General features: G+C 34.1%; 1 protein-coding gene across 1 annotated transcript in view; it reads left to right on the top strand.

Moving 5' to 3' along the window:
• Nucleotides 1-23,016, top strand: part of TMEM47 (transmembrane protein 47) — a 29,107-nt gene extending 6,091 nt beyond the window's left edge. Inside the window, exons 2-3 of the mRNA XM_012756921.2 lie at nt 9,864-10,004; nt 19,648-23,016. Coding sequence (XP_012612375.2) covers nt 9,864-10,004; nt 19,648-19,826 — 320 coding nt within the window. The 3' untranslated portion in view covers nt 19,827-23,016. The remainder of the gene's footprint in view (nt 1-9,863; nt 10,005-19,647) is intronic.
• Nucleotides 23,017-26,299: the final 3,283 nt, after the last annotated feature.

Raw genomic sequence — 26,299 nt, 5'->3', positions numbered from 1 at the left:
TGGCGCCTAGGTAGGAAGAGCTTTGAGGCAAGACACAGCTGGGACTCTTGCTGGAGTGCCTACAGGTGGCCTTTCTGGCATTGTGGTCTCAGGATAGTTGAACTTCTTACAAATTCGGTGGTTTCCCCCAGAGTGAGAGTCCCAAGAGAACCAGGCTTTTTCTGAACTAGCCCTGTAAATCACGCATCTCTTCTACCACATTCCATTGGTTAGGAAGGAGTCATATGACCAGTTTGGAATTTAGAGGAGGAAAATGGGACTCTACTTCTTGAGAGAACAGCGGCAAGGTCACTTTGCAGAAGAGCATGTTGGGCAGGAGATGATATTGGGCCATGTTTGGAGCATACAATCTGACACTGAGACTAGCTGAAAATCTGCCTTCTTAACTTTATTGCCTCTGAAGAACAAAGACAATTGTTTAACTTCTGTACTTAAGAACATTGAATCGATTGTATAAATAATGTTTGGCTAGAACAAAAACTTCACTCACCAACATATGGCTTTAACAGTTGGTCCCGTGTACTTTGGATTTTGGTGAAATGAACTCAAGAACCTAACCTGTCTACAAATAGAGATATATAAAGCTTTGTTCTATCTTTGGTTTACAGTCTCAAATGACCAACCCTCAAACTCATTAAGAATCTGGACTGCAATCTGCTACTTCATCTTGCTTGATAAAAATCTTACTCTTTTTTTTTTTTTTTTTAGAAAGTTTTGAATGCATCTGATCAGGTATTTGGTACATGAACACAAAAACATTAAAATTCCAGGCAGGAGCCAAGTTTTGTAGTGCTAGATAAGTGCCGGAGTTACAGAGTTGTTTTTTTGTTTGCTTGCTTTTCCTTTGTTTTAATAATAATTCTTTTCTTGATAATTGCCCATATATTGAATCACAGAATTATAACACATTTGAAATAGAAAATATTTTTAAAATAATCTGGTCTAATCACATTTATTGCATGGATAAGGAAAATGAGGCAGGATGCAACGTTAAAGACTCGATAGAGAGGGTACATTAAGCCATAGTATTTTTGCAGGGGTGGGTTTTCAGAATTTTCTGCAATATTGCAGATAACTATTTCTTGGTGTTTGAAGATGAATACTGTCATGTATGGAATTACGGATGAAGAGGTTAAGGACCGCATGGGCAATAGTTGCCTTCTTTTTACAAGATTGTTCATCATTCATGACTTGATTTCGCATAGAATTTAAAGAGTCTTTAAATAGAATCATATGTATTGATAAGTTAGTTAGATTTTAGATGTTTGCTACCATCAAATTTGCATTTTCACTATGACTAGCTCTTAAAAATAAATACCACTTTTGCTTTAAGTTTCTCTAGGATGGAATACTTTAAATTAAAACAATAGCTTAATTTTAAGTTGAAAAATAATTCCAAAAGTATGTAGAAGTCAGCCATGTAAGTTTTAGATTGATTAATTAAGCTTTTATTCAACAACTTATTGCATTCTGACTTTATTAAAAATATATTTATCAAAAGAGATTGATTTTTCTTAAAACAGAATTTTAACCTCACATATTGAAGGCACTGACAGTTAAATCTTATCAATCTTTTCAAACTATCAGATCAACTCCCTTAAAAATTAGACAGGGACACCTTTCCTTAACCTTTGTGCTCCTAGGTTCGTGTGGGATTTTGGAACACTAATAGATCATCGATTTTCTATTCTGTTCTAATGTTGCCTTTGGCACTATAGACTTCCATTAAAAAAAAAATACAACAAGGAAACATCTATGGTCTCCCAAAGAATCAGGGAAAAACATCTGGATTATCTTTGTCTCTATCAACTTATTAACTCTTGTGAGGTTTAAAGTGATAGTTTAATGAGTCATGTTTCAAGATAATATCACAAATTTTGATACTATTTAAAATGTTTATGAGTCCAAAATATTTTTTAGAAATAGAAGTTGGGACCCCTGAGTCACCTATGCTCCGTACATAAAAAGGGGCACCCACAAATAAGTCAAATTTTAATCAAAGATTTTATTGCTGTCCCTAAATTTAAGGCCCCTAAACCAACTATTCACCAGAACTCTGCCTTAGTGCTCTGTGAATGAAACCTGTAGTCTATTCCTAACACCGCTACATGATTTAGAGAGAGAAAGAAATGATGTCTCCCCGTTTCCCATCTTCTCACATATACCCAGTGAGTTAACTTCATTGAAACATATTCATTGATTTTTCTAGAAAAGGGTAGATATTATCCTGGTACAAATTCAGCCTGTGTTCCAGGCACAGTGCTGAAGAGTCAGGTGATGAATGAAACAAATGTCGTCTGTTAAACAAATTAATGAAATAAATCTACAAAATCCTATAAAGAAGGAAACAGAAGTTCTACTTCTGCAGAGGGGTATAAGAAGGAGCTGGTGGGAGCAGTAGCTTGCCAGTTTTATCACTCCATATTTACTAAAGGGGTGTCTTAATCCTGATTGTGGGTGGCTGTCTAGCTGTCTTCCTTCTACTCTTTGATTATTCTTAGCTGCCCTAAACCCATCACAAAAACATTTTAGTTGCTTAGAGGAAGGTCACCCACTTCTAATCCTGGCGTGGGTTTTCTTCTTCCTGATTTTCCCAGTGATCAAGTTTTCTAAATTGTAAACCTCTTAGTTTTTTTTTTCCTCAAAGAGTGGAAAAGGAAAAATGTTCAATATATCAAACTCATAGCAGCTTTATAGAAATACCATGATTAGAAATGATTATTGAGGAATACTGGTACCCATTAGGTAATATTAGTTATCACCGAATGCTAATGAAAGATTTCTAATATAATGCATAGTAAGAAACAACAGTCATTAGAGGTGATAATGTGTCTCTTTTTGTTTAAATACTGAAACTTGTTTTACTAGTAAGGCTCTTTTCTAAGCACTATATACAATGGTTTTATTTCAGGAAAAACATCATATGTTATTGTTTATAGATTATAAATTACATTTCCACTGAACTTTCTAAGGTAGAATTCTGTGAAGCAGCTAAAATGTCCCTTTATTTGTTAAATAAAACATGTGTATTCTTCTTCTAACATCACAGAACAACTCCAAGGGCTTGAATAAAATTATCATGAGTTAAAAACTAGTAACCTATCTTGTACTTTTGGACAACTAGGATTTTCCAAAATTTTAGCAAAATTGACAAGCACTTTGGTCACTGGAGTTATTGTATCACTTATTTGGATGGTTACCTGGTGTCATTTTTGTAACTTAAAATCAAGTTGGCACTGTACTTTTGAAGCAGTCTTTATCTGTGAATGGGCCCAAAGAGTAGCACTCTGTATCGCTGCCAGCATGATTAACATGGGTATCCAAAGTAGCTGCTTTTACAATAATCCACTTCAGTTTGTGCACCACAGTGCACATGGTGTCTATATTGTCGGTCATTTTATGAAAGACTAATAGTTATTTGCCTTAAATATGTGTTTGCACATGGAAATGTCAGTTTTGATACCAATTGTTCAGAAAAAAGAGGTAGTCATTTTAATTATTGAAATTAGAATCCAAATTCTTTTGATTGTCTTTGTTTGTGTCTACATCATGGAGTGGTGTAAAATTAATTTAGGTCAGGATGCAACTTAGCCAAGAAAACAAAGTTTAAACTGCCTCAATAATAGGTTCAGTTTTCCACTTCATTTGCCACATGTGGACTAACTTTAAAAAGTTAAGTATATCATTTGATACTTTTGGAAGTAGTTAGGCTAAGTTTATAGTTTCTACACAAAATAACAGCACTGTTTAGATTCATTCTTTATATATGAGAATATAGCCTTTTTATTGAAACTCAGAAGTATTTACCATTACTCTTAAAAAAAATTCTTCAGTTACATTTGGTGAAAATAATTAAATGCTATAATTAATTTCTGACAAAGTGAGCTAGTTGGGAAAAAGCCATGATCTTCAGTGAAGAAGTAGATGACTTGGGGAATGTGAGTTTGAAATATTATTCAATATCTCGAGTTTTTTATTCCTTAAACAAATACCAACAATCCCAGTATTTCCCTACCTTCCTTCCCTCCTTCCTTTCCTTCCTTTTTTCTAAAGGCAGGGTCTCACTCCATCACCCAGGCTGGAGTGCAGTGGCAAGATTATTGCTCACTGTTACCTAGAACTCCTGGGCTCAAGCGATCTTCCTGCCTCAGCCTCCTGAGTAGCTGGGACTATGGGCATGTGCCACCACATCCAGCCCTCTAATTCTTGATGATAGAATGGGATTGGCAATACCAACTTAGCTTTTTAAGTTCTCAGCAATATAATTAAATTGAATTTAAATATTTTGCTAGACGTATGTCCTACAGATGAATTAAGGTATTTAGAAAAACTGAATGTTTGCCGAGAATGAGCGAAAAGGATCCAATCTATTTAGGAGAATTTGTAGATAACTTATAAGGAGCAGTGTCAAGATGAGTTATGCATATTATTTTGGTTAACATAGTTTCATTTTAGAGGGGCTCAAAGATGAAAATACAAGTGCCATTTGGACAAATTTGAATGTGATTATAAAAGTTTTCAAAGATGTGTGTTTTAATTTGTGATGAGAATTGTAGAAAAGTGAGGATCATCCATTAAAACAATAGAATAGGTTTAGGGAAATACTACCCATCCAAACAGTGGGACTTGAATTTATAGGGTTAAAAATTTGTTTCTTCATTGCTTTTTAATTATATCTAATTTCCTAAAATAAGTGGCCATTATGTGCTTAGGGATTTACATACAGTAGAACTAATCTCAGCATACAAACAATACCCACAGAGGTAAATAAATTAGCCAGTGTTTGACAAGTTAAAAGTTTCAAAATGAGTTGGGTGAAGGCAGAAAGCTTTAGGCACCGATGTAATCTATTGACCTTGGCTCAAAAGTGTAGAAAACATATCCTCTTTAAGATTTTGCTTTTGCTGAAAATCAGAAGTGAATTTTGACCATAAATTCCCTAAGGGAATAAAAATTCTCCAATTGGGCAAATTATAATTTGGCCTATAGAATTTTTCATAATTCAGTGGCAATTTCAGACCAGTCTCATGTATTAAGCTGCTAAAGTAAGTCAGCACAATTCTGGAGAATACTAAGGCTTTTGTAGACATTGGAAACTGTGATGCCAGCTAATAAAAATACCCTGCAAAAGGACTTGAATTTAGTTCCTGAGTTGCAAGTTAATGTTGGACTTGATGTTATAATATAGGGACTGCCTGATTTTTATCCTGTAAATACAGGGGAAAATATAACATTATCTATATACTTTTCCCTGTTGTTTTCTAATTTTTTTTTCTGTTAAGGAAAGCACTAACAGAGAAGCATGCACTTACCTTGTGCCTGGGCTTCTCTAGGTATAGTTCCAGTACATCCAGGGTGTCACTGTGTCAATTTTGCCAAAATACTCTTGAGGGAACCTGACATATAATATGGCAGCCTCATTTCAGGTTTGGTTTCTAGATCCAAAACATGCCTCTCAGCCCATTTGAGCCTTCATGGATTTATGGACCAAGGATGTACCTTATTTCCTCAAAACTGATCATCACCTGTTCTCTCAGGTCTTAGAAACTAAACTCAGATTTCCAATCAGCTGGCCTGACATTGAACAATGGGCAGTTTTAATTGTGCAGAGCACTGCAGTTTGTAAAAAAGAACCACAGCCGTTGGTGTTCTGCAGGGCTGGTTTATGTTCACTGCTCCATTGCAGTATCAGTACATCATTTATAGAAAGTGGAATACTAATACAGAGTAATAAATCTCTAAGGATTCTTAACACTTCATCTGACTAAATACTGTGAGGGCTATAATTGGAGAACTAAGATTGATATAGAAATTAACTGATTATCAGAACTTAAAATACATGACTTTTTTTTAAAGAAATGGGGCTTGAAATTGAGAATTTTATGACATTTTAATTTGTTTTGCAAACACAATATGAGAGAGCAAGTATTTGTGGCATGTAAACCTTTTAATGGAAAAATCATTAGGGTAGAGACAAGTTTTCTGGTCATTTATTATTATATTACTATAAATTGGCCAAGTCTTACAGTATGTAATAAAACCTTTTATATGTATATATTCTTATTAAATCTAGTATTGGACTGTGGTTGCCAAGTAAACACCTATCTACCTGTATAAACACAAAGCCCAACCTATTATTTTAAAGGCTATTATTAGGTATTTATAAAATATTTTTTATTTTTTTATTCCCTGTATCCCAGTCTTGTTCAGTAAAAGAAAGGGAAATGGTAGCTGGCCAATCTATGTGGTCCCTGACTTTAGTTCACTTCTCAGCATGGCCCAATTATTTGGACAATGGGGGATTCTAGTTGTTTACTGAAAGAGGCACAAAGCCACACAGGCTCTGTTCATAAGTTCCAAAATGCCCATGCTGAACCTTGACAAGTGCCCCAGGCCTCCTTGACTGTGGTAGCCACATCTAACCACTTTTTCAGCTTCCTGATTGAGGTTCAGCTGGTCAGCGGTTTAAAGTTTTGGTTCTGGGCAACTGGCCCAAGTGAATCATTCCAAATGGATATGATGACAACAATTCTAAAACTTGGCACCATCTACCAGGGATATAGTCTGAATAATCCAGTCTAAGCCCCAGGTTTTGGCCAGAACAGTGGTAGTTATGGCTTATTTCTAGTCTCTTGGAAAAAAATTGGCTTTTCTGTTTGAGCAGGCGTATCTCTGGTTGTGGACCAAAAGGAAGGGTAGCAGTAACACAACAGTGGTAATGCTAATTAATGACACTCCTTGTTGACTTCACATCTAGAGTAACTTTCTCATTGTTCACAATTATAGTACTGAAAATAAACAGAACATTTAGAAGAAAATCCAGAACTGATTGTGTTTCTCCTATTTTGAGTAGTATTTCCTGTGCTATGAGAGCTTCCTTTCCTAATTAGGTTCTAGTCCCTTTTAATAACTTTTATTCTCCTGGTGCCTTCTCCTATTACATTTTACTGGTTTTCCATGTGAAATGAAGTGCTGCTATTTTGAGGAAATGTAACGTGCAATTAGTAGTTTTTGTAATTTTTTGTTGCTATATTGGATAAGCATCACTTTGCACTCCTGTATTACTCATTTATCAAGTTGACTCCACTGTTTTTTCTTGTTTGAGAGGCCTTTACCTAGAACAAAAAGTTCAACATTTGAAAATGGTATATAAAGTATAGATCAGGGGTCAGTAAGTAGCAACCCAGCAGCAAGGTCAAAACCAGGCCACCAAATGTTTTTGTAGATAAAGTTTTAGTGGATCACAGCCATGCTCATTTATTTATATATTGTCTATGGCTGTTTTCACACTACAGAGCAGTGGCGAGTAGGTACAACAGAGACCATGACTCACAAAGCCAAAAATATTTATTATCTGGCCCTTTATAGGGAAAGTTTGCCTATTTTTTCTATTTTGTCTGTCTTTAAAAATGCAAACCAAAATGTGCATTTTAGCTGTTCTTTGAGGACATTTAAAATAGAGAGAAATGATCAAAATTAATTCCTGTTTGGTTTTGGACTGAAAGTGAAAATAGTCAAATGTGTGATATTTTATGCACATTGCATTATATGAAAGCTTATCAGGAAAAAGCAATCTATTGCATTTCTATTTTAGGATTTTTTCCCCATGGATTTCGGGTCTCCTTATGTTGCCCAGGCTGATCTCAAACTCTTTGCCTCAAGAGATCCTCCCACCTTGGCCTCCCGAAGTGGTAGGATTACGGACTTGAGCCACCATGCCTGGCTATTTTAGGATATTCTTAAAGTGGATAGATACTTAGTTATATCTTGATTGAAATAAAGCCAACACTTTAAAAGTTCTTATTTATGTAAAATAGTTTGGGGAAAGTTGCTAAAAGTAATAATCATTTTATAAAAGTAATAGTCTACCTAGAAAGTATTCAGCCTAGGCTCTCTTAAACTCTCCAGGAATTTGATTGATGGATGGTTGGATGGATATTGTTCTTTTCTTTGTACCCCAAACACTAGCACGTAATTAAACTTTTTTTTAACTCAGAAATTTCAACTTACACACGTTTCAGAAGTATTTCCATTATGTTAAAGTGCAAAATAATTGTGCTATGTATAAACTCTTCCAAAGAAATTTAGAGACTTCCAAATGTAAGGGTTATTCTTTTGGCTTTTTAATTCAAAGCTACATGCTGTTATGGAATAACAAAAGCCTTAGTATGCCTATCCTTTTAACTGCCAGTTGAAAGCCTGATACACTTTTGTTTGAAGTTGTATGGCTTTGTTACAAATAGATGGCATAAAAAGTGCTCTCCACTTTCTTGTGATTCATCTTTATATTTTAAGAGGTGTGGATTTGTTCTATTTTCCTCTTGTTTGTTTGTTTTCCCATTGCAGTGATGGTCTTAGTTGAGCGCCCATGAAACATCCAGAATTTCATAGGAGGAGAGGATGTGGGAGAGGATACTTAAGGCAGGGATATACAAATATAAATAAAAGAAGAAAATCTTAGAGTATTGTAGGTTCCTCCACTACTGCAGCAAAGAGTACACTTTGTAAGCTTTCTGGAGGGATAATTTCAGAAGAAAGCCTCAGAAGACCGTGAGTTCTGGATTTTGGATAGACTCCATTGCAATTTTACTATAGATTAAAATCTGTTTGCATTTGCTGCACATACATTGAACTGAGGGCTAGAAGAGGCAGCCTGGGGCTTTGAAACAATGACCACTGAAGAAGGCTACTCTTCATAGAATCATTTTATATGATGTTTCCTAAGCTGTGTATAGTACTTTCATAGATTCACTTTGTTTTTTCTGAGAAAATATTCTACCCTTCTTAAGAATGGAAAATGGGCCAGTTTTCTCTCATACCATTTCTGCATTTTTATAAGAAATGACAGGTACATTTCAAGGAGGTTTACATGTCACTAAGTGTATAAAAGACTCTTTTTAAGTGTCCCATGTACAGAGACCTGCACATAGTAAGTGGTCAATACATGGTTACTGTTTCTATATATGAATGAAGACAGGAGCTGAGTAGCCATTTAGAGTCTATTCTGGCTCCCTGAGGATACTTAACTTCAGAAACCATCCCTGTGGTGGTAAATACAACAGTGAGATTGGAATGAAATTTAAAAAGAAAGAGGAGGAAAAAGCAAACAATAAATCCGCTTGATGCTCATTTGCCTGGGAGTTGTTTTAGTGGGGATGGGAGAGGGAAATAAAAATTGGGGGGATTTTTATGTGGTGAAGGAAGGCTCACCAAGAAGAAACAGCAATAAAAAATAATATATTACACTATTGTCACACACAACATGCATGAATATGAGAGACTTAAAAAGCGAGACACAAAAGAGTTCATGCCATTTATGTGAGGTTGAAGAACAGGCAAAACTCAATTAATCTATAGTGACAGATGTCCTCTGTAGCCTGGGTGGGAGGTTATTGGCCAGGAAGGGGCATCAGAGAATCTTCTGGGTGATGGAGATGTCCCATATCTTAATCTGGATGTGGTTACATTGGTGTATGAATATCTATAAAAATTCATCAACTTCTCTACTTTCCATACTTAAGATTTGTGAACTTTATAGCTCACTGAAAACTTAAATCATAATAATATTGAAAATAGGGCATGGAGAGGACACTCGATTTAACATGAATGCTTAATAAAGTCTTTAGAAGAAAAACCTGGCAAACTCCTGCTCTAAAAACTCTGCTAAGCTTATAGGAGACTCTTCTGAATAAGGGCATTTGTATTAATTTTTATTGCAAAACATTTAAAACCCCAAAGGATGCTTAGTATGCAGTAAAATCACATCTGTTGAGCCGCAGCAAGGTGAAGGCTGCAGAGCATAGTTCTGTTAATTCTTTCAGGACTTACTGCTTAAAAGCAATGCCTTTCTTCTTTCTTTCCAGATTGGCAGATTGCTACTCTGGCTTTACTCTTGGGCGGTGCTGCCATCATTCTCATTGCATTCCTGGTGGGTTTGATTTCCATCTGCGTGGGATCTCGAAGGCGCTTCTACAGACCTGTTGCTGTCATGCTTTTTGCAGCAGGTAAATATGTTCAGTACTTTCAAATGGGTATTAAAGTTTCATGAACCTTTCTACCATCCTTCCTTCTCGTGCAGAAGAGGTACGTGTTTGCCGCATTACATAAAAATTGAGAGGCATTTCTTATATTTTAAGGGTAAATCAGCTAAAAGTTTATCATATTATCAGTTTTCAGTGTGTCAAGCATTTCGCAGAGCACAGTGGCAACTTCTAAACCTCTAAAACATGAATAAATAATATTTCTTGGCAGGGCTATCACCTTAGGAATTGCAGCAGATGTATTTACCAAGTCTTTTTTACATTTAGTTTTTTTCCCCTTTTTATTGCCCTCTGGTGATTTTAAGGCAACGTTATTTTTCTGGTATAGAACTGAAAAAAAATTCCACAATATGTACTGTTAAAGGCATACATCTCTTTGGAACTAAACATAGTTATACTGCAAAATGACATATAAGTTGAACCATCAGACAAGTCAATTATATGAAGTCAATTGTATATTTATTAATTTAACATCCATCATTCTATGAAGCACAACTTGGATTAAAATATTAACCAATGTAAACTAAAAGACAGGAAGCAATTTAGAAAATAGGCTTACAGACTAAAACCTCAATACATGATTTGATGTGAGTTTTAATTTTCATTTATAAGAAAGCCTTTGAATATTTTGTTCTTTTCGATTCAAACTGAAATATTCTGCGGTACCTCCAATTTACCCTGTCAATCATACCTGATTTGAAGACTGCAAAATAAGCCCCTGTGACTGTCAATAATGAAGACACTGACAAGATCGTCTAGGCTGTTAGATGGATTTTTAAAAGCTGTTTAAAAATTGGAATAGATGAAATTTCTCGGGATTTAAAGCGTAGTTTGAACCAAAAATGTGAAATCAGAAGTGTTCTGCTGCCCCCTACTGTTTTTGTTCATCTTCTTATACCCATTGAAGACTGGTCAGAATGTAGGTGTCATTCAAGTTAAGGTCCAAAGGACTGGAGGAATCCAGAAGTACATCTAATTATCATTAAATGACTTGCTGAAGATCACATAGTAGTTACCAGTAGTCACATTCAGTAGTTCTGAATCTTAAGCTAGTGGTTCAATCATGACTGATTCCCTCATTCATGCAACTATGTTTTGTGTGTCTTTTATAGGCTAAATATTGTATTAAGACACCTATAAAACTGACCAAGGTATCATCACTGATACTTTCTAATAGATTAGAAAGCATGATTTCAAAAGATACTTTAAAGTCTTAGGCAGTGACCCTAATATCACTATTTTATTGCTCTCATGTGTAATAAAAGTCTCTATTATGAATGAATTAGTACAAAATGAGATTCCCTTGAAGATTCCATCGCTATTCTCCAGTTTATTTCTTGGTTCATGGATTTACCATGGCTCTTTTCCTATTTTTAGAATAAAATAGCTTAGACATTTTAATTGTAGTAAAAGTTTGTCTTTACAGCTAGAATTTATTAACACAGTGAATAATCAATTGTAATACAGTTTCTTGATAAATTATTCTGAAAAAATTATGCCATTTTTTAAAACTGTAATTCTATTCTGAGAAATTTTTAGAATATATTGACATTCCTCATTTTAGGGTGGTATAGAGATATTCTAATCATTTATTATAAATATCCAATATTATTATGCATACTTAGTTACTATTTTACTGAGACTTTAGCTTATTACATACTGGAATATGTAGAATGTATAAAGACATCCATTGTTTATATCATCTATTATAAACATGCTTAGAATAAAAATTCCAGGTTTTATTCTAAAAGAAAAGATCTGTATATTTTTCTAAGGATAGCAAAATTTATGAAAATATGAAAGTAAGTACTGTTTGTAACAGAAAATGTATTGTAAATGAACATAAGTTATAGGTAATGGGCTCGGCCAAAATATTTTGATTTAGCTTTAGCTACCACAAATATTAGTAAATTATAACATAATGAAAGGAATCTCTGCAGCAAAATTCATATAGTGTTGTTCAACCCATTGAGACTGAAAATGAGCATTATATTACTATGTTTAAAAAATGTACATGTGCCGAGATTTAATTTTACTCATTTTCTTTTGACACCATGATTATGGAAGGTGGTTTTGAAGTAACCATTAATTTAGTGTGAGCTTTGCATATACGCAAGGTAAAACTTACTGGTTATTTGTAGCATATTATGAAAGAGTTTCTCTTTCCCATTTGGAAAAGCTATTTAACAGTTACCTATAGCTGATTTCTGGAAAAGATAATCATTACACATAATAATCCGTTATTGATGGGTATAAGATTAGCAAAGTTGGAAAATCTGCCTACTTGAAACAATGCTAGCTAAAGTTATGGTTGTTTATTTTGCTTGCTTCTCAGTAAATATACTTATTCCAGTGGTTGGCTTATCTAACTTGTAATTTAGTTTAGTGATTCTTCATAAATGTGTTTTTGGAGCCATTTCCCCTTTTGCTTATCTTGGTCTACTTGAAAATGGTCTATGTTTTCTCATTTCTCAAAATAGGCAATATCTTAGTGTTCACACACATAGATAATGATCTCTATCTCAACAAAGAAACATTCTTTTTTCTGCTGAGACATGCAGTACATAAAATCAAAACAGACATACTACTATCACTTAGAAAAATCTCTACCTGGGACTGCATACTTAATTTCTTCAGTACCATGTGCTATGCCTGGTACTCATAGATACTCAATAAAAAATTTTTGAATGAATGATGAAACGATGACTAAGACGTGTGGCTCATAACCTGGTAGGGAAGAAATAGGCATGTAAACAACTAACTGTAATTCATTTTTTTAAAGCCATTTCTCTCTTTGAGACTTATGAAACAGCAAGTTTCACATGACTACAAAGCTAATACCAAAACACTCATAAAAGTAATAATTATCAAAATTATTTTTAATTTATGTTTTTATTCATTTATTTAACAAATATAATGGACACCTACACTATGCAAGTATACTATCTTGGTGTTAGAAAATATACTCTAAGAGTTTTTTGTGAAAACTGATGATTAAGTCTCATAAAGATGTCCAAACAGATTTTAAAGATTTTTGTCTTCTTTTTTTTCTCTAAGGTCTTTTATTTAGGGTAGGCTTGCTGGCCATCACTGCATCCCATCTAAAACATTGTCCTGTTTCTCACAACTCTCTTTCTTGTTGGTCCTAGGAGTCTATGCTTCAGAATTAGATGTTTTCTATAATAATAATTCTGATAATAATAATTAACCGAGTATCTACCATCTGCCACAGCACTAGAACTTAACATACACTATCTCTGATATAACAATTTTAAAAGTAGGTATTTATTTCCCCATACTATCAATGAAGAAACAGGCTCAGAAGGGTTAAGTAATTATCCAGGGTTATCCAACTAGTAAGTTGCAGATCCAGGGTTTCAATTCAGGGCATCTATCTGACTTGAAATGCCAAATGAGGATTCACAAGTCATCTTTACTTGGGTATATATCATATATAGGAAAGCCAGAGCAGAATCAGCCTTGATTTTGAATTCAGCTGCCAATTATGGACTGCAGTTGGAGTCCATCCTGTAACTCCAGTTATGCCATTTCTCAGAAGCAACACCTGAAGTAAGTCATAAAGACCACAAACTGATCCGTGCAGCATGACTAAACCATAGCACATAATGAAAGCTGTGCACATTTCCAGTATAGTTGACTACAGCATACTTTTTTGTGCGTAACTGACAATGATAGATAATACATGGCGTGATTCTGACAACTGGCATCCAGTTCCTTTTACTAAAGACTTAGTGAAATTAGAGGGATTGCCTCTTTTATGGTTCTCTCTTCCTTTATTGTCTGGTTTTGAACTGTCTGCAGGTCATTTTTGTGCCCCATAGGGACTTAGGTTGAGTGTTTACTTTTTTCCCAAGGCCTTTCAAACAAATTGCAGAAAATTCTTAGCCTTTTATAATTCGGATTTTAAGTTACAGAATCCCTATCCATTGCATTATTAAGGATGCTTGTTTTCTGTTATATCTGCAAAAAGCCTCCTATGAGTGATCATTTATTCAGAATGGTGATGGGGGGAGTCCTGCAACTGATTTTCATCTCTGTGCTATCTCTGATTAGAGGTGTGGGTTTTGCACCCCTCACCACCATTCCATAAGTCACAGTGAGAGTGAGATGGCTCAAGCCATTTCGTGTGTAGATTTTGGCAGAAAATTCAGTGTCCAGCTTAGATTTCAAGCTAAAAGGAAGTTCATCTGTTTACAGATCTTTAGATTCCATGTTACTTTCTTTGTACTGATATCAAGCTACTCTTTGGCTAGAACAAATTGTAGTATCACTGCCCAATAATTAATGTCATACTACTACTAACTTTAGTAGTTATAGATTAAATTAAAAAAAGAAAAGCAAAAAAAAATTTTATAGCTTTATATTATCTTTTCATGGGTAAATGTTTTTATTCTCCAAATCATTGTTTCCTTTATGTCAGTTCTATATTTAGGGACCTGGTTAGTAAAGCCTGGCAATTCTGCCTTTAAATTATCTCCTAAGTCTGTACCTTCTTTTTATACACCACCTTTATTGCCTTAGTTGAAGCCATAACTGTTCCTCAAGTGGAACATCTCAGTTCCCAAATTTGGTATTCCCCTACTTTGTTTTATGTTTCTATGGTAATATCTGACATAAAATAGCTCTGTGCCTTCTTCCTTTCCTTTTCTAAGAATCTAGTTTTTTAGTTCTTCCTTTATAGTCTTTTCTTTACATTCCCTGACCTTTTTTCTCCACTGATGACACCTTAGTCATCACTGCCCACTTGTCCCTAGGCACTGACTGACCTCCAAGGTGCCTGTCCATCTCTAGTGTCTTCCTTATGTAGTTTGTCTTGCACACAAACACATGAAGTTTATTTCTGAAATACACATCTGGTCTTGTCACTGGCCACTTTGGTTTCCCCAGAAGCAGACTCTGAGACAAGGAATCAAGTGAAAATACTTTGTTTGCAAGGTAAAAGAAGGAGTATGGTAAGGGGTATGGAAAATGACATAGGGACAGGAAGACAGCCATTTAAGGGTATGATTTCAGGCAGTTATCACTCAAAGCAGCTGGAGCTTAATCCTCCTGGAGAAACTCTGGAAACCAGTGTAGAATGCATACATCAAGAGTTATCTCACTTGAAGAACTAGGAGTCTGGGATGTCTATGCCCCAAATTTTGAGTCATTGGTAAGGAATGTTGAATGTGATCAAGAGACAGCGGTGTCAATTTTCTGGAACTTCTGGCTTGCCTCAGAGGCAGCCAAGATAGTTTTAATAGCCACAGGAAACTCAGGAAAAGATGCAATTGCTGGCAATTGGAAGTCAGGCTGGCATTTTTATAGAAGTGATGGAGATGAGAGTATATGGATAGGGCACCAACAGCATCTACAATTAAAATTAAATAATAATTAAAATAACCCCTCAGATGTCTCCCTGGAGATATAAAAGTCTATGATTTTATGACATACTAAGTCTTTTGCAGTCTGAACTAAACATCTCCCTTTGTATCCACCCTTTATTGTGTCCCATGTGAGTTGCCTATAGTCACACCCTCTTATACGTTTAAGTTCTATACAAACTGCTTCTCCTTCTTAGAGATCCTTCTTTTTCTTTATCTCTCTCTTCTGATTAACTCCTATCCATCCTTCAGAACCAGTTCAAATGGGCTTCCTCTCTGAAGCCCTCTTTTTTTTCTCTAAGCAGAATTGGTACTTGGCATATTGTTGGAGCTTGGTAAATGGGTGTTGAATGGATTATAATAAATATGCCTCTACTACTACTGTTGAACACATTGATTTGTAGTTAATCTGTATGTCTGTCTCCACCATCACCATGAAGTTTCGAAAGGCAAGGGCCATGTCCTATCTATCTCATCTGATTCACCTAGAACACACTGGGTACCTAGTAATGTTTGCTGAAATATTGAAATATCCCCTTAGAAGAAAATATTAGATATTTCAATATTGAGTGTTTGGGATATTTTAATACTGAAACAATTGAAAAATATCCTCTTAAAGCTAGAAAAAAACACAGGAATTAGTAGGTCTATTTCCTGTCATTCCTCTATCCACACAATTTCATGCTTGGGCAATTTCATTGTCCATTTTCAAAAAAAAGTGTGGGGAGCATAAAATGAATCCCCAATTCCCTTCAAACTCTAAAATACTCCACAGCTTTACCTATGTTATCTCTGAGGTAGAGCATAGAGAATACCACAGCCAATGCCTGTTTTGAGTCATTGGTGGTAAAATAGAAATATAGTATGGTGGCATTTTCTTGACCTCTGAACTGTTTAGGTTTTTTTTCCCCCTTGTGCAGCATCTATGGAAGGGGAGGCATTTTTACCTACATCTGTGTATTTTATTAAATGTAGAACATTATTTATCAATGCAGAATTATATTTTTTCTCAATTTTGCTATTACATGCATTTTTCTCTGTGATTCCAAAGAGTAAAATAATTCAGAGACATAAAAGCGTTTAAGGGTAATTTTCACCGGGCTCCAACACAATTGAGGTCTAAGAAAGGTGTTCGGGAGAGTATGCCAGTGGAGCCTAATGGAGTTGTATTTCCACTTTTCCACTAGAGAGAAATTATGTCATTATATTTTACCTTGGAGGCCAAATATTTGCTAAATAAAACACATTGAAATGAATATTAAAAGCAGCGTAGATAAACAGCTCACTCCAGGGACTAGATGAATCACAAAAGGGACAGTGTAATCCTTTAGTATATAATTCAGATTAGTTATTACTTCTCTGCTTAAATTCCTCTAGCAGCTGCCTATCACAATTAGAATAAAATCCATACCCCAGCCACGGTTCACAGACTGTTCATCAACCGTAAACGGCTCCTGCTGTCTCTTCCATGGTATCTCATGCCACTCCCTCACTGCTCTGTGTACTGCAACCATAGCATTCTAACTGACTTTCCAATGCACTAGGTGTGCTCTTGTGTCTAGAGTTTTGCAGTGACTGTGCCCTCCTGGGATTGATCTGCACCCCTAATTCATTCAGCTTTGTGCTCATATATCTCCTCCCCAGAGCAGCCTTCTACCACTATTAATCTAAAAGAGTAGCCCTCATGCCTCTGTCCCATCCTGCTTTCTTGGATTTTCTTATATCTTAGCAGTGGACTGCTACACATGAGAGTATTATCTTTTTCTGTTTTAATGCCAATAATGCCTTAAACTGTACCACTTTAGAAACATTTAGATATACATTGAATGGATGATACCTTTATTGATGAGGGAATTGCTATACCTAACTCACATTCATATTTCAATGATATCCTGGCAGGATCAGTTAGGATTTGATTAGTAACCAAAGTATAGAAGCCTAAGGAGAAATGCTCTTTTTTAAATGTACTTGATAACTTTGGAGTTTTTCTTTTCTGTAGTTCATGGTTAAAATAGTAATTGCCCTCTTCATAGTTTTAAGAAAATTAAAACATGAAAGCTCTCTTTCCCTCAGACAGGCACAGAACCAACTGAATTATTTGTTAAATTAATACACATTTTAGCACTTACTAGATGGAAATAGATGAAGTGTGGGACATATAATATGCTGTCATCTGAGTCCTCACAATGACCTAAAATGTTTTCTGAGACTTTTAAACTATAAACAAGGTGTGATTTATGTTTTGGATGTTGAGAGATTCTTCCTTTATATGTGAACTTATTTATCTATCAACTCTCAGTAGTAACATGGAAATACAGTAGGCAGGGTGCTGGCCCAGAGCAGTGTTGAGCTACATGGTAAAGATGTTTGGAATTCTTATATCTAGCTCCACATAGGTCTTTTGACCCCTAGTCAGACCTTGTAGAAACTAATGATTTTGAGGAGTTATGCCCTCATGATTTTGTTGTAGTTCATCAGTTTTCTGAGAGAGAAAGACAACTGTTATGTAGACTTTCTAGGAATGTTAATCATATTGGTAATAATGATCTTTACAAGTGCTGAGAAGAGATGAGAGTAGATTTTTAAAGCATAAAATTCCAGTGTAATTAAACACTCTGTCCATCCTAGTGCTCTTTTAAAATATATATATAATAAACTATATCAGAATTATGTATATTTTTTTCTTATGTCAAAGTTTTGTTTTGTCTTGTTCTTTAACTGTTCACATTTTTGTTCTCGCACTTCAGGGATTGACAGTATTTTTCAGATGAATTAAACAGTAATCATTTTAAACAAAAAATTACTTCATATATATTAGGCGTTAACAAACTTTTTTGTAAAGGTCCAGAAAATAAATACTTTTGCCTTTGTGGGCCATATGGTTTCTGAGGCAGCTATTCAGCTCTGCCATTGTAGTGTGGACAATATTTGAATGAGCATCGCTGTGTTTGCCAAAACCAAGCAGCAGTCCAGATTTGGTAGTTTGACAACCCACATTATATATAACTGTACCTCATATTTTTTAGTAATAAGATTGTGTATTTCTTGAGGGTGGAAGCTGTCATGTGGTATAGAATGAAGCAGATTCATCCCATAAATTCTAGTTAAATTGATTTAAATAAAATAAAAACTATATAATAATTGCTATAATAGGAAGTTTTCAATGTTAAGTAGAAGACATTATTTCTTGTGAAATCCAGTATCTCATATAAAAATATCCACAGGATGAATACCACTTTAGTTTTAGATAGTAAAAAACAAAACCAAAACAACAGCAACAAAATAAATTTCTCCTTCCCAATTAATTAGTTTGGTTTATTTTATTAGGTATGACTAATCACATTTCCCCTTTAACCCTGACTGAGAATTAACATCTAAGTAGGAAACAAGGGCTAGGTTTTGTGCCCTGCTGTAGCAGCCACCATTAGCCTAGGTTTTCTAGTACCATTATCTCCTACACCTTCATAGACTTTATTTTATTGTGAAAGTAAGTAGGAAATAGATATGTAAATGTCATCTGTTAGATATAATAGAAAGGGTTGTAACTTCTTGACAAAGATGACTTTTGAGCCCTATTTAAAATGAGAGGCATGGACTGGATGAGAGGAAAAGAATGAAAGTAATTTTAGATTAGAGTGATATAAGCAAAAACATTAAGGTAGGACTTTCTGAAATATTGGGCTGAGTTAGATGGCATTGTGAAACAACAACAAACAACAAAAGTACATTTTAATCACAGATTGACCAGTTTCATCTGTAGAAAGAAGTTTGAATTCCCCAATTCCTCAAGAGCATAAATAAAAATTTTATTTGGGATTGGGGTCACTATTCTTGGGGAGTTATTTAGAGGTTTTAGTAGTGAAACAGTTTAGCTTTAATTGGTGCTACTTGCCATAATGGTAATAATTATATATGTGTTTGTAAGGTAAGAATAACTATTTTGTATGCTTATATAAATTATTATATTGTACTAATTGTCACACCAAATACTAATAATGATTTGCTAGTTATTATAGGGCAATTCTTACTATATTGTGAAAAAAATGTTTAAACAAAAAAAGTTAATATTTTAAAGTATACCACCTAGAATATATAGTACTTTAAAATTTTTGGCTTTTATGTTTGTTTTATTAAAACTTAACTCATACATATGTCTTTATATGTTTATATCATTTTATTTCCTGTAAATAACATTTTCTAATTTTGATTTGCTTCTCTTTCAGTTGTTTTACAGGTTTGCAGCCTGGTCCTTTACCCAATCAAGTTCATTGAAACTGTGAGCTTGAAAATTTACCATGAGTTCAATTGGGGTTATGGCCTGGCCTGGGGTGCAACTATATTTTCATTTGGGGGTGCCATCCTTTATTGCCTGAACCCTAAGAACTATGAAGACTACTACTAGAACCAATAGTCTCAAAAAACAACAGCAACCATCCAACAAAAGGATTATGTCTGCATCTTTTGTAACTCACTATTTTCTAAAACACTTGTGGAGCATCAAGCAGTTTGCTCAGTTGATTTAATATCCTTTGCCTTTTGGCTGTCAACATCATAACCAGCTTTTACATCCATTTTAGGGACCTGCACAAATAAGAGAGCTGATTAGACGTAGGCAAATGCTGCAAACTTCCAATATGTTCATGTCATTTTTCTTGACAAGTGAAGGGTCTATATGACAGCAACCATTGTGAGAAAGTAGTTCGAATGAGAATTGCCTGAATCTCCTATTGCCTGCAGGGGAGCAGCTGGCATAAGCAACATTTAGAAGTTCCTTTGCAATGACAAGGATTCCACTGTTAGAGCCCTTATCGCCTGCTATCCCACCCAATGACTACATTGGCTGTTGGTTATTTGCTTGAATGAGCCCTTGAAAAGTGAACTGCCCTTCAGCATCTAATGGGAGTTGTGAATGTAACTAGTTAATGGTACACATTCCACCTTCAAGAATACTCTTTTTAATGGGAGGTTGTGCTTTGGCAATCAGCATCTCCCTGGGAAGGGAGTCAAGACTTGGAGACATGTGCTTTTCATTATGTGGTTAGAAGTTGTGCCTCAGCTCTATCTAGAATGGGGAAAAATTGAGGGTCTCTATTTTCCCTGGGGCAACCAGAAAGAAATATGCATGAGTTGCTTTTGTGCCCTTTAAATCATTTACCAAACATTGCAGCAAACAATTGTGCATATGTAACAAGCTTAATGTTTTTATAGAAGGTGAACCATTAGTATAAATGGTAATAAGTTTTCCCTAACCCTCCACATACATTTGCCTATTATACATAAAATTAATATTTGCTCTAGTGAAGTGGTTTGAACACTAACCTTGTACACGTTGTTAAGAGGCTTAGATTGGTATTCACACTTATTAACCATACAAAAGTATGGTACCTTAAAGCTTTTTGCTCTATGTTCTCTACTGTGTCACTGGAAAGTGTTAATAGAATTGCCTAAGAAGAAAAATTGAAACGGTGTTATTCTGAAAATTAATGATTCTTCTGTAAGCACTGTAGTTCAAAATAGAGTAGCAATTAGGATGATCATTTTGTGTAAAATTCATTAAAATAGAAGGCTGCTATTTTTTGCAAGTATTTTAAATGTCTTCATTTTTTAAAAAAAGAATAGTGATAGATTTATATAAATGTCTCAGTAGAGAAGTAGAATTCATCTGGTTATCACCTGGTCCTCTGAAATTAACTGATGGGCTAACTGATTTGTACACACAATTATTATAGATTTATGTTAAGGAAATCACTTACTGACCATTCAAATGGAAGGAAATATCAATGATAGGGAATAAGTTTGCAACTAATCTCATACTGCAAACTTGTGTTAATTTTGTTTAATATACAAACTTGGATAGTTTAATTATAAACATATTTTTATATCAAATATACAGTTCTAATATAAAAGTTATAAATATTTTTGTTAACAAAGATACTAAAACAGTATGTTCTGGTTTTGGCCCTCTAGCAGAAAGAAACATTGGAAAAATCATTTAAAACGTACCTGTGTGTTACTGTATTGCAAAATCTGTTAAGAGCAGGACCATATCAATAGTATTTAATAATTTGCTTTACCTCCCAAAGCAGAGTTCTACTTTCAGCTTGTCTTAAGAATGGTTGCCAAAAACAACAGCCAAAACAAAACAAAACTATTTTATTATTCAAATGCTAAAACAGCCCGCTTGTCTTATGAATTTTCTATAGAATCACAAATATGAAATACCAGGCTTAATTCTTACTTTACCAATGATAGACAAAAGTGATGAAATACATCATAGAGAGAAACCTTTATAAAAGTATATGATTCTATAATGAATCCTAAGAAACTGCTAGTGGAAATTTCTCAGAAAGATATTAGTATTATAGAATCTTTTAAAGCAATTTTCTTGATAAATAGCAAAATCTGGGGCAGCCTGTATTGCAGTTAATTGTGTATTATCAGAGCAGCATGAGAAATATGATATTTGGATAGGGATTTGGGCAACTAAACACCCTCTATTATGAGATCTCTTTATTCCTGAATAATGAGAGAATAGTACTCAGTGCTGACATCAGTGAGGCACTTTTCTTGGTCCTAGTAGAGGATGCAGTGCTGTTAAACCAATATCATATCTCGAGTCTTACCAAGTTTTTATTCTCTGTCAATATGACAAGCTGGAAAGTGACAGAATATGTTATACGTTGAGGCACACATATTTGCAGTTTACTGAAAAGTAGATTTCTTATATAACTTTCTTTTTCCCTTCCCAGTGAAGAGCCCTATGCTATATTTCTACCATCACTAACATTTGGAAGTGTTTCATTACTAACAAGCTCAGTATGACATGAAAATTGTTGTTGCTCATTCAAAATACGATTTTGTCTATCAGAATAAACACAAGTGAAATTTTCACCTACATTAATATTGTCTTTGCAGCTTTAGGTTTGTTTGATGTTTTCTTAAGCAAAATTGTTAACCACAAACCCATTGTTTATCGTAGAGAGAAATATATATACTCACACACATATAGCATCAAGTACTCAGCAGGGCTAGTTATTCGGATTTCTTGCACAACTATTTAGCTTTTTGTAAGTCAACATGTAAATTTTGAAGACATAAATATAGAGAGACCTATGTGTTTGAAATATAAATGATATATATGGATTAGCATGTACCTATATATTATTAAACATGCAATGAATTGACTGGTAAGTGACGTCTAATTGTATGGCTAGCAATGTAATTTATTCAGACTGTATTTTTGTACAGAGCAGCAGCGCACACTAACCTATGCCTCTGTGTCCTCTTTAATGCCTAAAACTGTGCCTAGAAATCTCATCTGTCTTAAAAAAAATATACTTCATGCTGTTTATGCTATTAGTTTCTCTACTGCTATTCAATATTTATTTTAAAGTATATGACATGTTTACTACTTAAATATGAATTCATGATATCCTGGTTATTTTTTTTAACAGTCATCTGGGGGGAAACCTGTTTATTACTCTGGTGATTTTGAGTTTGCAGTTTCATGATTGATTCTTTATTTCATGATTTTTGTAGTTGACATGAAGTTATCTATGTGGAAAAAATAAAAATAAAAGTGGTTTCACGGATATGGCTTGACTTTGTGTCTTCTCTACTGCATAAACCCTTTAGACAAAGCTTCTAACTTACATGTCTTCATTTCATTCTCTTCTTTAAAATATAAGAAAACACTGCCTAATAAAACATGCTCATTTTTGACAAAGCAGACAAAAATTTCCACTGGGGAAAGGACATCATATTCATTTTTTTCAAAATATTTTTAAATTTTTTGTTACAAATTCCTTCCCAAGATCTTTCTATTTGCTGAACCTCAGTTGTGTGAACAGTGATAAAGGAATACTATTAATTTTTTTTAAACTTTCTATTTTAAGATGCACAGATAGGAGATGCAGTGTAGCCTACCGTATCTTCCTACTTTCTAATCACTTGAAACAAGAGTAATGGAAGAGTTGGATATTGTATTTTGGGTTTTGTGTAGTTTTCAGTGTTTACAGAATATGTTAAAAGCAAGCTTGTCTGCATTATCTGTTTTTAAATTAGAAGCTCTAAAAATTCACTGTGCATGTACATGCATGTGTGTGTGAAGAATTTGATAAAGTCAGAATTTACATCACCCTTTGATGTGTATAAATGTTGAGTATACTTGTAAAGCAATTTAAATTGGACATGCAATAAAATTCACTTGTATATATGATAGAAAATTTTCTTGAAGATATAAATAGAACCATAGGCAATTGAGCAAACTTTTTCATGTTGATAAAGTCAGTTTGAATATAAAATACATGTATTTGTCATAAAGACATTTTTCTTGTGTCATGAACCCTCTACTATTGAGAGTTTCACAGTGCATTTTTTTGCTGAGAAGAAAATTTGGTAAATCACCTGTAAGCCTATGATATATTTAATAACACACTTTCAAAAGTATAGATATTTAAGTTATAAATACTAACATTTTCATAGTTTTTCTGTAATTTTAGAAATTTTCCTTTTCAGTGGCCTTATTCTAATTTGATGAAGTAGCAGCATTTATTTGATATATTTTCAGTATAAGATATTTCATTTTTATACAGAATTCTCATGAGCAAATCACCTTTGCAAACATGGCTTGCCTGGTAATTATCCATGACCCAGTTTCTCTGAATTTGGAAGACATAGTTTCACTAGGATTTGACAAGGGAAAATCCTTTGCTTTCAGAGGTTTCATTGTGAACATAAAACAGAAAAGCAATTTCAATTTACTTTTCCATAATGGCCATATAGCCTGTTAGCAGTTTGATTTATGAAGTCAGGCCCATGCTATGTCAACACAATGTTCCATTTTGATGGTTATTAAAGTAATTTTGGTCAGAAAATAAATTGATAGTGAAATTATTTTGTATTCTGTAGATTAATCCACTGAATACCTAAATTATTTATCAAATTATCATGTTCTGACTTTCTGTTAATAGCTTTTCAGAAGTGCGATGTTAAATGAGATAAGATTGAAAGAGCAAATAAAAATTAGAATTAAGTACTTAGGAATATTTTCACAGGAAGCACTAATTTATTTGAATAATTTAACCTCTATGTCTAATATTGGGACATGGTGTCTTAGCAACTTAATAAATTAAAATCATACTAAATAACAAAGCTATGTAATAAAATGCCAACAGTTTTTCCTATATAAGGCAGGTTTGGGAACTGGGAAGTTTTCACATTTCTAACAACTACTGAATGTTGTCCTGGGCAGAGGGTTCATATATCTATACTTGGAAAATCTGTTTCCAAAGAGTCACCAGCTAGGTGACTCACACATTTATATTCTAGAAGTCTAATGGTTCCAAAGTATAACTAAGAGAACAGGAGCTGAAGTATTCAATTGGGAAGGATAATATGTGGTGTTTCTAAGCCAAGATTAACAGCACACAAAGAATGGTGTTCTTTGTAAAACTAAAGCTGTGTTGAGTGGTTCACCAGAGAAACTCATTTTTGGCAAGCAATTATTTCCAAGTTGAATGACTTCATAGAAATAATGATTATAAAAGAAGCTTGGAACAAGTACTGGAAAATAATGTCATCAAACCACTAGAAACCTTGAATATTTCAATCCTTGCATGTGACAAGGATTAATGAAAAAAATCATATCTAAAAAATAATGATATATGTGCTAATTTTTGCATGGATGAGGATATGTCTGGGTGACTTGAAGGCAGTCTTATAGATAAGAGGCAGGCATAGAGTTAAAATGACATAGATGATGGTACTGTAGGCTGCCCTTCAGTTTGCTTTGAACTCATCATTATAAAGGTAAAATAAAAAAATGATTATCAATCATCTCTATAGTCTTTAATTTTTAATAAAAAATGTAGTTCAAAAGGAAGACTTCAAAGAAATTGTTTTAAACCTGAGCAGGAGACAATTTCTCTTAAGATTATTATGAATGGGGAGTTATATTGTTAAGGGTTGAGTGGAGAAGCCCTACTTTGTTGGTCTTTGATATTATACATTAAATAAAAAGGCGGATAATGCTATTGTGCTTGACAACCTCTCCCAGGCAAACTTCTGCTGTATCAAAGCACTTTGGAGAGTAGGTCCTTCTTTGTCCATACCACTGTTTAATGGTAATATGACAACTTCTGACATTAAACACAAGTTTTCCTAATTTTAACTTTTAGGTGATTACTCTTCTTAAACACTATCTAGCTATTATGGTTGTGTTAATTATTTGAGGCATGCAGTATGTGTCAAAGGAGCAAAATAAGTTATAATAAAACAATACTTATAATCATGAAAAGCATGTTTATCATTTGACTCCAAGCTATGAATGCTGTTTACCATTGGAACATATTGGCATAAATTTGACAATATAGAAATCCTTATGGAGGCATAATGTTTTATAAATAATTTCTAGTTATATTCTCTGAAGAGCTTCACATTTTTAAAATGCTTCCTAATGAAGAGAAATTTTGAAAAATCATTTGCTCAGAATTTTTCTCTGAGTAAACCTCAATATTTAGCATGTATCTTTTCAGCAAATGTTTAAGACATAAACTACTTTGAGTTACTTCCCCCACTGGACATGCTTGGATAAAATTAATTTTTCTCTGTGTGTCTCAGAGAGTCAATAAACCTTAGTACATATTTAGGCAGGCATTTGAGTTTTGGGAAGTTCAAGTATGATCCAAAACACAACAACCTACTGCTGCCAAAGATTGCATGACATCTTTGAATCAGAAATGCTCTGAAAAAATGACACAACAATTAAGCCTTTTTATGCCCATTGAAACCAAAAGCACTGTTTGTTTTCAGTTAGGCTTGTTTGACTATTGTGCTATTTGGAGGGAGAAAGAAAGCACATATAATATTTTCCTA

Source organism: Microcebus murinus, chromosome X, assembly GCF_040939455.1.
Source record: "Microcebus murinus isolate Inina chromosome X, M.murinus_Inina_mat1.0, whole genome shotgun sequence".
Lineage (NCBI taxonomy): Eukaryota > Metazoa > Chordata > Mammalia > Primates > Cheirogaleidae > Microcebus > Microcebus murinus.
The sequence above is the reverse complement of the archived record's forward strand: the minus strand, read 5'-3'. Positions and strand labels throughout refer to the sequence as shown.